Raw genomic sequence first — 13,824 nt, 5'->3', positions numbered from 1 at the left:
TTAATACTATTGTCTTGATGGATGTGAAGCTCCTCCAAAACGGTTGAGGAAGAGCTAATGGAACAAAAGGGTTGAATTGGCAATTGTACCACAATAATGAGTAAAGCTGCAAATGTACTCTTGACAAATTAATCAAAGTTCTTATTGTTCTACAACTCTTGGTTACATTTTGTTAGACAGTGGAGACAATACTATCTCCGTCGGTGTTATTTAATGTTATGCGAAGCATGGTAGAGTGTCAACACACGTGTGGGGTAGCATCTCCGCCAATGGTGTCACGCATGTATCTAAAAACAAATAATGGAACCTTGATTGCTGACAAGTCCAGGCAGACTCTGATCCACATACCGTTCCTCCAGGAACATGAATCATCGGCATGAAGTTCCGCAAACTGGAGTCGACGCTTACACGGTGGAATTGTGGAATCCAAAGAAAGATGAATCCATGGCTTTTCCTGACTTTAAGTCTCGATATGAACATCATTGAGGCTTTTGTATAGAAGCCGAGGTCAAACGATGCCCGAGCGATTGATCTCAATTGTGTGAGGGACACACAACGATTGAGACAATATTTTACAATCCTGGAATGAGAAATTAAAATTGTTTGAAATAACTACCTGTTCTGTGTTACTTCAAGGTATCACTTGCAAAATACTCGTATTTAATACAAATAATTCGATATATATATATTTTTTCTTTAATAATTAATTTATGGTACCTGTATTAAATTTGTGTGCAATTATTAATTGTTTGTGAGTTGTGGAAGTAATGCTGCTATAGTTCCATAATTACTTCTAAATCTGTAAGTCTATTTATATGATCGGTATTCACGATGCTCACATAAGTAACTTGGTAAGGACATGGTGTCTGTATCTGAACAAACAAAGGCCACGACAAGTCTGGTGTGCCACTCCCAGGCAGTTCAGAGTCCTGAAAACAAAATGTGAAGAAAGCAGTTTGTTCAGTTCAGCCGAGATGCCCGATGTATATAAACTTGGAGGCCATCTTTGTTCATCCGTCTCGTATTCACTCCTTCGCCCAGTGCCCTCTACTGATATGCCCCCCCCCCCCCCTCGTAAAGCCGTGCCCCTCTAGTGGCTCCCCTTACATGGCCATGCCCGTATCGTTCGGGTGCCAAGTGCACTCAGCGTTGCTACCCAAGGCACACTGTGTGCCGTCCAGCCAGGTGGTTGCCCGCCGGGTGAGCCGTCCCATGCCTCGGTCCTCGGTGCATTTTTTTACTGACGAAACCACACTGGCACTTCTTAAAGCGTTGCTTCCCTTTAAAACCCATCTCATCTACGACGTCCTCGTGTCGTATTAATACCTCGTCAACTCATCACGAGTACAAATTTGTGCACAAAAATCAAGGCCAACATTAGCTCTCGAAAGCTACCTGTCTTGTTGATTTGATTCCTTTCGTTTTGGTAAAATATTGTTGAGAGAGCGGCAACTGATAACTTTTGAACAACTGTTTGTGCTTGTGAAACCAGCTCTAAAAAACCATTCTCTTTCTCTTTCCGACTGCTGTGTCTGAGTTCAGGATGAGGAAGGTAGTGCGCTACAGCAAGTACCGGCACGTGTACGGTCAAGCTGTCAAGACTGACCAGTGCTACGATGACATAAGAGTCTCACGCACCACCTGGGATTCGACCTTCAGCTCCGTAAATCCAAAGTTCCTCGCTATCATCGTTGAGGCGAGTGGTGGAGGAGCTTTTATCGTGCTCCCGCTTAGCCGAGTAAGTGACGCCGACGAGGCCCATTTCACTTGTTGGTGCAATGTTTGACTTTTTAAATTCAAAACAGCCCATGATGATTATTTAATCAAGATGTTCACTGTTTTCTGGGTTCATTTGCTCGCTGTGACCCTCCCTCTCCCCACTTTAAAAAAAGATCTTTGTCAAACATGAATCGTTCTGCTCTGTTGTCGATATGTGTGTACAGATTCTGTTTTGTATCATCTGCCATGGCATACTTCCTTTGTCACTGTCACAGTGTCGCATGGTTCGAAGGAGCAGTTAAAGTGATGGGGTTTAAGTTGAAGGGAGGAGCAGTTTTCCATTGTCCCTACTTTCTGACATCTAACTTCTTTGAGGCCCTTTTCATAAGTTATTTGACCTCCCCGAGGCACAAACGAAGTTGAAGGTATCGAAATGAATCTCGCGTGACAGTTTACTGTGCGAGGATGTAAGTTCTCATTTGAAGTCTGGATTGTGCTGTAGTAGGCCAGGCCCCTCGAGGCATATCCTTTAGTATGAACGGGAAGGAAGAGGGTTGGTGAAGATGATGTCATGGCTTTGGTACCACTGTCACCCCGTGAAACTTTCAATAGGAGGAACCGAATGTGCTTTGACACCGCTGGGAATTGCGGTAATTGCTTCTGATAGTCACTGTTTCCTTTATAGAGGAAAGTATTTCTGCCTTTTCCTACGACTGACATTTCCTCCTCACTATCACATAAAAGTTGCATTTGTGTACCGACCTATGTTGTTCTTATTGAGGGTATATTTTTGAAATGTGCACCCATTGGTCGGTCAGCTGCCATACCCCACCCATATTTGTCGCTCAACTCCACTCCACCCACAGATTAAATAATATGGTGGCCATCTTAGTTTTCTGGTGGGCCAAAGACATCAGGCCTGTGGACCTCTGCTGATTATACACTGCCTGGGTTTGTTGCATCAGCTTCCAATGGCTTTATTTGCGTTGAGTGTTAATTGGAAGGGGGGCAGGGATATCTTTGAGTGTTACGTAACATATTGAGGGGGTGAAACCAGACCCAGGTGTCCGACAGACTCGTAATTGATATTGAACCAACAAACCATGAAGATCCGCTGAGATGAATTGTATAATCCCTATAACAACAAAGATGAGCGAGTTGAGTAGACAGAGGATGCAAAATATATATACACTACATGACCAAAAGTATGTGGACACGCAAACATCACACATCTCATTCCAAAATCATGGGCATTAATATGGAGTTGGTCCCCCATTTTGCTGATATAACAGCCTCCACTCTTCTGGGAAGGCTTTCCACTAGATGTTGGAGCGTTGCTGCGGGGATTTGCTTCCATTCAGCCGCAAGAGCATTGGTGAGGTCGGGCACTGATGTTGGGCGATTAGGCCTGGCTGGCAGTCGGCGTTCCAATTCATGCCAAAGGTGTTCGATGGGTTTGAGGTCAGGGCTCTGTGCAAGCCAGTCAAGTTCTTCCACACCGATCTCGAGAAACCATTTCTCCATGGACCTCGCTTTGTACATTGTGTACATGGGAGCATTGTCATGCTGAAACAGGAAAGGGCCTTCCCCAAACTGTTGCCACAAAGTTGGAAGCACACAATCGTCTCGAATGTCATTGTATGCTGTAGCATCAAGATTTCCCTTCACAGGACTAAGGGGCCGAGCCCGAACCATGAAAAACAGCCCCATACCATTATTCCCCCTCTACCAAACTTTACAGTTGGCACTATGCATTCAGGCAGGTAGCGTTCTCCTGGCATCCACCAAACCCAGATTCGTCCGTCGGACTGCCAGATGGTGAAGCGTGATTCATCACTCCAGAGAATGTGTTTCCACTGCTCCAGAGTCCAATGGCAGCAAGCTTTACACCGTTCCAGCCGACGCTTGGCATTGCGCATTTGTGATGTTCGGCTTTTGTGTGGCTGCTCGGCTATGGAACCCCATTTCCTGAAGTTCCCGACGAACAGTTCTTGTGCTGACGTTGCTTCCAGAGGCAGTTTGGAACTCGGTAGTGAGTGTTGCAACCAAGGACAGACGATTTTTACGCGCTACATGCTTCAGCACTCGGCAGTCCCGTTCTGTGAACTTGTGTGGCCTACCACTTCGTGGCTGAGCTGTTGTTTCTCCGAGACGTTTCCACTTCGCAATAACAACACTTACAGTTGACCGGGGCAGCTCTAGCAGGGCAGAAATTTGACGAACTGACTTGTTGGAAAGGTGGCATCCTATAACGGTGCCACATTGAAAGTCACTGAGCTCTTCAGCACGGCCCATTCTACTGCCAATGTTTGTCTATGGAGATTGCATGGCTGTGTGCTTGATTATATATACCTGTCAGCAATGGGTGTGGCTGGAACAGCCAAATCCACTAATTAGAAGGGGTTTTCCGCATACATTTGGTCATGTGGTGTATTTTGTCTCCCAGGTTGTGACCACAGTGCAGTCATTCTTGTTTATTTGTGGTTTACAATTCCATTTTTGTTGCGGGCAGGCATGATGGCCTAGAGATACGCACACTCACCTCTAAATAAGCTGTCTAACCTGGGTTTGAATCCCGACCCAGCTCTAAACTGACATCCCGGTGTTTCACAAGCAGTGTAATTCATCAATGTGTGGGCCGTCCTTCGGATGGGCGTTAAACGGGCTTTCCGTTTGCCAGCATTCGTCTGTACACGTTAAATATCCCACGGCGAGCTGTCACTGGCATCATGGCCAAAAAACTCCAAATTCCTGCTTTGACTACTGCTGGGAAGGCAATGGCAAACCACCCAGTATAGCCCTTGCCAAAAAACTGTTTCGGCAGCACCGACGCTGTGTAACAGGGTATGGTACATCAGAATCGGAATGCTATATTGTGAATCGTTCTTGCCACAACCCAGACGTGATGCCGAATTATGTCCCACGGTCGGTTGGTTCCCGTGACCGATGAAGGTGCTTTTATGCTATCCGTACCACTCATTGTGCTCATGTGGTACAGAAAAAGAGCCTCCTGTACTGTGTTGGAAATCCAGCACAATTGGATGTTGAACCCAATTTTCCTTTTTTCATGATATATTCGGCACTTTGATAATAAGCGATATGAGATATCAGTCCAGTGCACCCATCAGAAGGAATTTAACCTATCGAGAAGATGGTTGTTGTTTATTGGGTGTTTTGGCAGGATTGTATGGATGATTTGAAAGACAAGGTTACTCGATTAATTTTTTTTTGGGGTCCACATTTTGCTCCGTTGTGGTATTAAATGTATGAATTTTGGAGTCCTTGATCATTAATGGCATTTTGAGCTTGTTCTAACGACTAGTCCATCGGACGAACAGACCACTGGAGAAAAGGGACCTGCATCTTCAAGAGAAACTTGGAGACATTTGATGATGGACTTATGCACAAGTAGAATATACATGATATCTTAGGCCAAAGTTTCAGGCTAATTTGTACTATATTGTGTGTTGAGGACAGGTTTTTACTTCTCATAGTTATTGCCTTGTGTTTTGTGCATGCTCATGTCAGCCCTGTGGGAGCTTATCTGCACCTCGTATTGTGCACGACGCCTCGTTTATTTCTGGAACATGTCCCATGCCCAGCACATGGTCAGCATAGCTGTATGAGCAATGGGTGGAGGGCGAGGAGAGTGGGAGTGTGGGAAGGGAAAGGCGTTTGTGATGGTGGTCGGTCAGGTATGGTTGGTGGTTGCTTGATAAAGGTGGAAGAGTCAAAATGGAAAGGGAAATGAGAAAGAGACCGTGAGAGGCAGAGTAACCGACAGACAGAGATAAAAGAGAAACTTTTAAAACCCAATCTCAAACTTTATTCTGAAGGCAATTGGCTTGCTTTAAATATGCACGACTTTACTTGAATAGCTTATATTTTGCTGATTAAAGAATCCTTTGGTGCCTTTCCATTGGAGATTGTAGCATGTCACATTCTGAAATATAAATGGAGGACCTTGGGTAAAGCCATGATGGGGGATAAGGTGGGGGTGGGGAGGGAGCCGGTGGCATTGGCTAGTGCATGGGAGTAAATAGCCAACTGGAGTGGGAGGCAGAGGCAAGCAAAAGGGTGTGTATAGAGAAGGGAAAGCAAAGGATTTGGCAGGAATTTGGCCTGTAGGCGAAATCTTGACATGTCGGGTTAAGTGCATTTTACGAGGTCCATCAATTTGTGTTTGTACCAATGGTGTGCGATGTGGAGAAGGCAGCTTTGGTGGAGTTTAAAAAAAAATTAAATTAAATAAATACCTCTGTAAGTTGTTCATTCAGAATCATTGGATTTTATTTTTTTAGTTTTCTTTGTCGTTAGATTTTTATCTGAGCAGTTCTCTTGTTTCGTTTCTCGAGATACCTGCTTCTTTGGCTTTCAGTGAAGTTGTAATACAAGGAACTTTGATACAGAAGAAGTTCTTTTGATCCATAAGGAACTGGGACACAGAAGAAGGGAATTTGATCCATAAGAAACTTGGACATAGGGAAGGCCATTTGGTTCATAAGAAACTTGGACATAGGGAAGACCATTTGGTCCATAAGAAACTTGGACATAGGAAAGGCCATTTGGTTCATAACGGACTTGGACGTTGGGAAGGCCATTTGGTACGTAAGGAACCTCAACACAGAAGAAGATCATTTGGTCCATAAGGAACTTGGACGTAGGGAAGGCCATTTGGTCCATAAGGAACTTGGACGTAGGGAAGGCCATTTGGTCCATAAGGAACTTGGACGTAGGGAAGGCCATTTGGTCCATAACGGACTTGGACGTAGGGAAGGCCATTTGGTACGTAAGGAACCTCAACACAGAAGAAGATCATTTGGTCCATAAGGAACTTGGACGTAGGGAAGGCCATTTGGTCCATAAGGAACTTGGACGTAGGGAAGGCCATTTGGTCCATAAGGAACTTGGACGTAGGGAAGGCCATTTGGTTCATAAGGAACTTGGACGTAGGAAAGGCCTTTTGGTCCATAAGGAACTTGGACGTAGGGAAGGCCATTTGGTCCATAAGGAACTTGGACGTAGGGAAGGCCATTTGGTCCATAAGGAACTTGGACGTAGGGAAGGCCATTTGGTCCATAAGGAACTTGGACGTAGGGAAGGCCATTTGGTCCATAAGGAACTTGGACGTAGGGAAGGCCATTTGGTCCATAAGAAACTTGGACGTAGGGAAGGCCACTTGGTCCATAAGAAACTTGGACGTAGGAAAGGCCTTTTGGCCCATCATGCCTGATATGCATTCAGTGTTTACTGATATTTTAGGTTTATTTCGGAGGGATTTTGTGGAGTACGCAGATTCTCCATGTGTCATCCAGAGATATTACATTTGAGATGTTGAATTGGATGGTCATCTGCGTTCTCTATTTTGATGTGGAAATGTTTTAGGCAACAGGTTTTAGGTATAGGCATTGAAGGCCGAGGTATGATTGGATAACAGACTAAACAATTGGATGTTGCCTGGTGGTTTATCAGATTACCATGTGCACTAGACGAGCAGGTGTTCCTCATCTGCTTCAAATTCCCAGAAAGCTTTGCTCTGAGAGAACAAACATTTGGTTCGAACTTTCACGCTTTTTGTCCAACGACGAATCGGACCAAGCATTGGGCAAGTTGCAGACGAAAACGTCGAGGAGAGAATCCCGAACATGGTGTCCCTCCCTGTCTGGGTAGATTAGCAATTCCAAAGGCAGCTGTCGGATCATCTGCCGCTCTCCTCCGCTCAAAATCGCACAGCTGCAGCGTTGCGCCCGTGGCAATGGAAGGAAGAGGCAACACACGGTTAGTTTTGTCCGCCATGAGCAAAACCATTGCCTGAGTACGTGGTCGTCGCCAGGTCGTGCTGCACTATATTTAGGCCTGGTTTTGCTTGAGTCATTGTTTTGCAGCTGTGCCACCCGCCTATTGGGAACATCGCAACGCCTGGGTTTCGACCATACGTTCCTGCATTGGTTGCCATTGTATGTGGAGCTTTTAAGATGCTTTTCCTCGCGTCCTGTTCCTTTGCCGGGTGTGGCCTGATGGGCGTAGCACAGCGAGAACAATGGAGATTGTGGCATCATGCCTGCTGTCAGATCCAGAAACTCGTGACGTTTGTGGATTCCTGGAATTGTGACGACTTGTACCTTCTTGAATGATTTCTACCGCAACAGTTTATCTGTTTTTTGATAAAATTCCACTCGTTCACCGTTTTTTAAAATTATATATTTATATATATTTATATATACTAGGGCATGCCCGTACTATATCTATATCTAAAATTATATCCCCCCCTCTATTTACATGAAATGGTTTGGTTCATGAAATGTTTTGGTCCATTCGCAACGCCAAAGCGAACGGCGAACGCTTTACATGAAATGGTTTGGTTCATGAAATGTTTTGGTCCATTCGCAACGCCAAAGCGAACGGCGAACGGCTTGCGAGTACAGTGACAATCCCCCCGGGGTTTTTATTAGTTTTAAAACATAGTTTAACGCCAACATAGCGCCAACATAGTTTGCAAACGTGAAATAAATGAATACGCTCTCAAATGTGCCATCCGAGGCAGAGTGTGTCCGCCACGTTCGGCACACGCGATAGCTCGCTGCTCTCTGATTGGTTGAATCGTTTTTTGGACATAGCTCGGTAAGTAATTGTCCGATTAATATGAAACCTTGAAAAGGCACATCCTCGGGTCCCCAGCAATATACCTGGCAAGTTTAAAGTATATCGGACCCGTGGTTGTCGAGAAACAGCGGTCACAGACAGACAAACGTACAAACGTACAAACAAACACACAGAGATTACTGGAATTATAGATAGATAATTTTAATATATGTGAATGGAGAGCCCTCTCTCTCTCTCTCTCTCTCTCTCTCTCTCTCTCTGTGGGTCTGTCCCTTATGCACAACCACCTCTTTAAAGCTACAAACTCCATCGTCAGGGTAGAGATACAACTTGTGAAGGAAGTAACATGGGCTACATGGCTGCGGCCTCGAAGGCCATTTTGAGGCCACAAATTGATGCCAAAGTAACCAAGAAAGCAATTTCTGGCAAACAGTGTGACCAATTGATCTCAAATTGAGAAGGCCAGATGTTTTTTGGTTATGTGTGATAAAGAGGGCTATTATTTATGTTTCTTCTCCATGTGAGGACTTCTAATCATTCTACCCATGATCAATTTATGTGTTAAATCGATTTTAAAACTTTGTGGAGCCTTCATTTCTTTTTTTTCCTCATTCTCTGCTATTTCCCTCCCTCGCTCAATCCTCTTGATTGGTGCTTTCTGCCGAACATGCGTACACTCTGCCTCAACTCGCCGCCTGATGCCGCACCACCATTTTGCATTGGGCGGTATACGTACTTCAGACTTTTGGCTCGGAGTGAAACCAAGAGTGCAACACAATTAACCTTTTAAAGTCTATGAAATAATGTACATTTATCGATGAACTTAAACTTTGTCCGTCACTGGGGACAGGTACCTTTGCTTGTGTCCCATATAATGAAGAGCAGTAAATCACGATATTGATCTCTAATTGGCCTGGGACTTGGACTGGTTGTGTCGGATTGTGGAGTGGGGCCACAGGGTGGAGGGATTTGCATTTGTGATTGAACTTGTCAATGGGATTTCATTTTTTCAGAGACAGCAACAGCAGTACCTGCGTTTTATTGATTCTCTATTTTATTCTTCGACTTCTTCCTCTTTGGTTTTGCTTTTTTTGTCATCTTCTTCTTCTTCAACGTGGTTCAAAGTTTGGTTTGAAGCAGATTTTCGCATCGATCGTGGACCCTGTATATTGGATTCCAACCTGCCAGTTTGCTGCTTGTGTTAGACGTATGATTCTGAGGTTTTGGTGCAAGTAAAATAAATGCTTCAATTCAAACCAAGTATGTATTTGACCATTCTCGCATTTCTTGGTGAGCCAGCAGGGCGTTCACTGTTCAGGTGCACACGGGTACAGTGTTAATGGAGGTACTATAAAGTGTAACAGGTGGTGATGTAATGTTAGCTCAACGGATTATACATTTATTTTGAGGTTCAAGATCAGGGAGGTTAAAGCAAAAGTTTGGCTAGAAAATGGTTTTCCCCAAGTGTAATGTTTTATTCTTTCTCTCCGCTCCTAACGTTTGAATCTAACTTGTAAAGCAAGCAATACATTTTTATTTTATCATATAATCCCTTTTTTGGCACATTTTTGGGGTTACTATAGCAATTGTGCGTTATCAACAGATAGTGGCACGTAGACGTCTTTATCATACAATCAGAACTTTAAAACCAACAAAAACATGAAACTTGAGACTTTCGAGAAACCAATTTCTCAGACTACTTGTGCTTTTTAAACTTTAACTGACCATTGTAATAAATATTTCGCCAGGGATCATACTTCAGGTGATCAGTAAATCCTGAGCCTGATGAATCTTCAAACTTAGAAATAATTAATTATCTACATGATCCTTTCACTGGAGTTTTAACATCGCTCGCATGTGGACTTCCTGTAAAAGGTAAATGTCATTTGAATATATTGTTTGACTTGTACAGTCTGATCGTTAGGATAAGGTGTGCCAGGAGCTAATGATGTAGTCAAGTCCTGACAAGCTTCCTCAAATATTTGACACAATCAAATGTGACTAGACATGAGGAAATTTGGGATATTTTCATTTAAGTCTCTTAACTCCCTGCACTGTTTGGCCATTTCACCAAGAGCTATCCATGCTAATTTATCCCTATTCAAAATGCAGGCTGATCACACGATGTCAAAAATTTTCTGGAGGAACTGTAAAGCTGTGGGATCCGTACGATCAATCACAAACGACCTGAAAGAAACTGAACGACTGAGATTCAATATACCTTTAAAAAGTGAGTGATGATGGGATCCACATTTGGCAGGTGCAAGCAGCAAAGAAAGTTTGCTTCCTTGGCACTCAACCCATCTCTCCACTTTCAAGCCATCTAAAGTGCAAATCCGAGCCATTTATGCTCACAACAACCATGCAGTTTGTTGTACGTTTGCATTTGACCACCTTCCGTGATTTAATTAACGTTGCTCGAAAAACCCCTTCCAACCTTGTGAAATGTCCTGCCCTCGCTGGGATCAGAATAAATGAGGATCGAACCACATTAATATATCTCGACCCCAATTGAATGGCCAGATTATTATTTTTATTTTCTATACTAGCTTGTGTTAAGCTTGTATACTAGCTTTGTATACTAGCTAGCTTTGTATACTAGCTATAGCTTTGTATACTAGCTATACTAGCTTTTGTATACTAGTATACTAGCTTTGTATACTAGCTTTGTATACGAGCTTGTATACTAGCTTGTATACTTGTGTTAAGCCTGGTGTTGGCTTATGGTTAGGGTGCTGGCTTGGGATCCTAGGATCCTGGGTTCGAATCCTGGTCGATCGCTGAATTAACGCCAGGGGGGTTGACTCAGCCTGTCATCCTTCCGAGGTCGGCAAATTAAGTACCAGTTCACTGCTAATTCCCTGTGTGTCGCAAGAGTCGACTAACAGGGTTGGTGGCAGGAAGGGCATCCGGCCGTAAAACATTGCTTCAAAAAGGGGACCATGGTGCCCGAAAAAGGCCAACCCCCACTCTGTGGGGAAAAATGGCCTTAAAGGTGGTTCTTTTTTTTGTTTATACTAGGTGTGTGTGTGTGTGTGTGTGTGTGTGTGTGTGTGTGTGTGTGTGTGTGTGTGTGTGTGTGTGTGTGTGTGTGTGTGTGTGTGTGTGTGTGTGTGTGTGTGTATGACAGCTCCACTAAGAGCCTTTGATTTATATAAAATAAAATAAGCTAAATGTTTTTGGAAAATTGTGACGAATCATAATATATCGTGGTACAATTTAATGTCTGATTAAATAAAATTATCGAATGAATCGTACTTTCAGGATTTTTTTTTCATTTATTACCTTTATAAATATCGAGGTGGAACTCCAGGTGGAATTAAGAAAAATTTTGATGGATTGTAAAAATAACTAGAAATGCGAGCAGTGCTGGGCTTCCAAACAGTCCGAATCTGCCTCACTCATCGATCCCTATTTGTACGTTTTCTGGGAAAATGGAGCTCAAACCCATCGGTAGCAGGAAAAAAAATATGTGATGCATACCTTTACAATCCCTACAAAACAGAGGATCGACCATTCAGTGATATTATTCACTTGGGTAAACGTCCAATTTTGGAATGATTTTGCCGCTTTTATATTGACTAGTAAGTACACCTTCTCCGTACACGAGCGGAAGGAAGAGTCATGTTATTATCCTCTATGGTATAAATAGATTGCAGTAGATCTAGGCTCACCCTCAATAACATCAGGAGTGTGTTCAGTTACCATATTGGTCGTAGAGTGTCCACCATGTGGCTTAAGCATTCAAGCAAAAACTCCATGAGCACCCGTTGATTAGGAATGGCTCGATTGGCGAGCGCTAGGTTCCTTGGAAACTGAACACACCCTGGGTTGTCTCCCTTTCAGTTTAGTGTTAAACAGTGGTAGTGACCATTTCAAAAGGTAATCATACATGTTTGTGGTTTATAATATTTTTGGGGTGCTCCAGGAAATGCCTTGACAAGCTATTTATAAACATTAACACAGTGTTTGTCCAAGGGGGATATTTTTAGTATGAATTTTGTTTGTAATAACATTCTTATTATGCTATTGTTACGGATTCGGCCCTTCCGTGGTGGTGGTTTTCATCCACGTGAAACATTTCTGGTTCGGTATTATTATTCTTATCGGGGTTGGAAGGAAACGGCGATTATTGTTGTTTGAAGGAAATGGTTATTGTGATTAAAAGGTTAAAAGTGCTCATGGTAAAAATGAAACAGGAAATCGGATTGTGCACCGGAAGACGTAGAGCGAGGAAGAAGAGGTCGTGAGGCAAAGGTCGGGGAAGACGCATGTCGAAGCTGTTGCGGGCGTGGTTGAGCGAACGTCGCCAGTGAACTTTGAGACCTTGAAAGGAAGTTCATGTGATAGGTGTTATCGCCGGAGTATTGAGGAACCTGCGTAGTCAGGTATCGGCATTGAGGTTCCGGAGAATCCTTGCCTAGAGGCTCCGGCTCGAGTGAGAGCCATCTGCCATTTTGCCCCGCGCGCTGCGTTCATCGGAAAAGGTTTTTGTCACGTCGGCTGGTCTTACCTTCCGGTGGTCTACCGGGGAGGGCTGTGCACGAAAGCGGCATTTGAAGATTACACGGCGGTTCGCTGATTGAGCGGCGAACGTGTATGTCGGCGCGCGTCTTTGGGGATTTTCCATTCTACCACGAGTTTGCTGGGTGTTGGACCACGTGACTTTGCGTCGCTTCGACCGCCTACGCCTCGATTGATCTTGATCGGACATTGTTCCAACGATCGCTGGAGCGAATCAACTTTGCCTTGGAGAGTTATAGAGACATTGAGGAGTGCTCGGTTCCATTCCCTGGGAGTGCCGTGAGTTTGAGTTAAGTGACTAGATAAGATGGTACCATCTTAAGATTGATTATATGGTTGATTGCTATCATTGTTGTATGGTTCTTCCTGTGTGCTTTTTAATACATTATTTGGTTTGTGGATAATCATTGGTGTGGTTTCAATATTGATTTCGACACGGAATAATATATTTTTCTGCCGTGGCTCCTCTCGGGGTTCGGAGGTATACCAAGACCAGGTCGGGGAGGAACACGTAACAGAAATTGGGGGCTCGTCCGGGATATAAAATTCCCTAAATTTAGTCCAGGAAAGAATTCCCTAACATTCACAGAATTCCCAAACTTGGACCTTTTTCCAACATTCCCAAATTTTCCCAAAAAAAAAATTTTGTTTTTTAAAAATTTATTGTGTGAAGGTTAACAGGTGTTAACAATAGTCACCATGGAGTTTGACGCAGAGAAGTTTGCAGTGACCCCTAGTGAGGCACAGTTCAGAGCGTTATTAAAATCGGACCTCTTGGTATTGGCCAGACATTTTAGCTTGGAGGTTCGAACGAATATGAGGAAAGCAGAGATGCAGAGATTGGTGATAGAATCTCTGGTGGGACAAGGAACATGGGAAGAGCGAGCCTTGGATTGGTTACCCGAGCAACAAGAAAATGTGGAGCTCCGGAAACTGGAAATGCAATTACAGAGCCAGGAAAGGGAAAAAGCAGAGGAA

At 43.8% G+C, this 13,824-nt stretch overlaps 1 protein-coding gene across 14 annotated transcripts in view; it reads left to right on the top strand.

Moving 5' to 3' along the window:
* LOC137430356 (coronin-1C-A) overlaps nucleotides 1-13,824 on the top strand; it is an 81,648-nt gene that overhangs the window by 11,086 nt on the left and 56,738 nt on the right. For 11 of the 14 annotated variants that reach the window (XM_068121165.2, XM_078780572.1, XM_068121164.2 and 8 more), the window contains exon 2: nucleotides 1,543-1,738. The exons of the other annotated variants lie outside the window; for them this stretch is intronic. In XM_068121165.2, the coding sequence (XP_067977266.1) occupies nucleotides 1,544-1,738 (195 nt within the window). In that variant the 5' untranslated portion in view covers nucleotide 1,543. The remainder of the gene's footprint in view (nucleotides 1-1,542; nucleotides 1,739-13,824) is intronic. 14 annotated transcript variants of the gene reach the window in all.

This window comes from Myxine glutinosa, chromosome 6, assembly GCF_964187855.1.
Source record: "Myxine glutinosa chromosome 6, kmMyxGlut1.1, whole genome shotgun sequence".
In the NCBI taxonomy this organism is placed as follows: Eukaryota; Metazoa; Chordata; class Myxini; order Myxiniformes; family Myxinidae; genus Myxine; species Myxine glutinosa.
The sequence above is the reverse complement of the archived record's forward strand: the minus strand, read 5'-3'. Positions and strand labels throughout refer to the sequence as shown.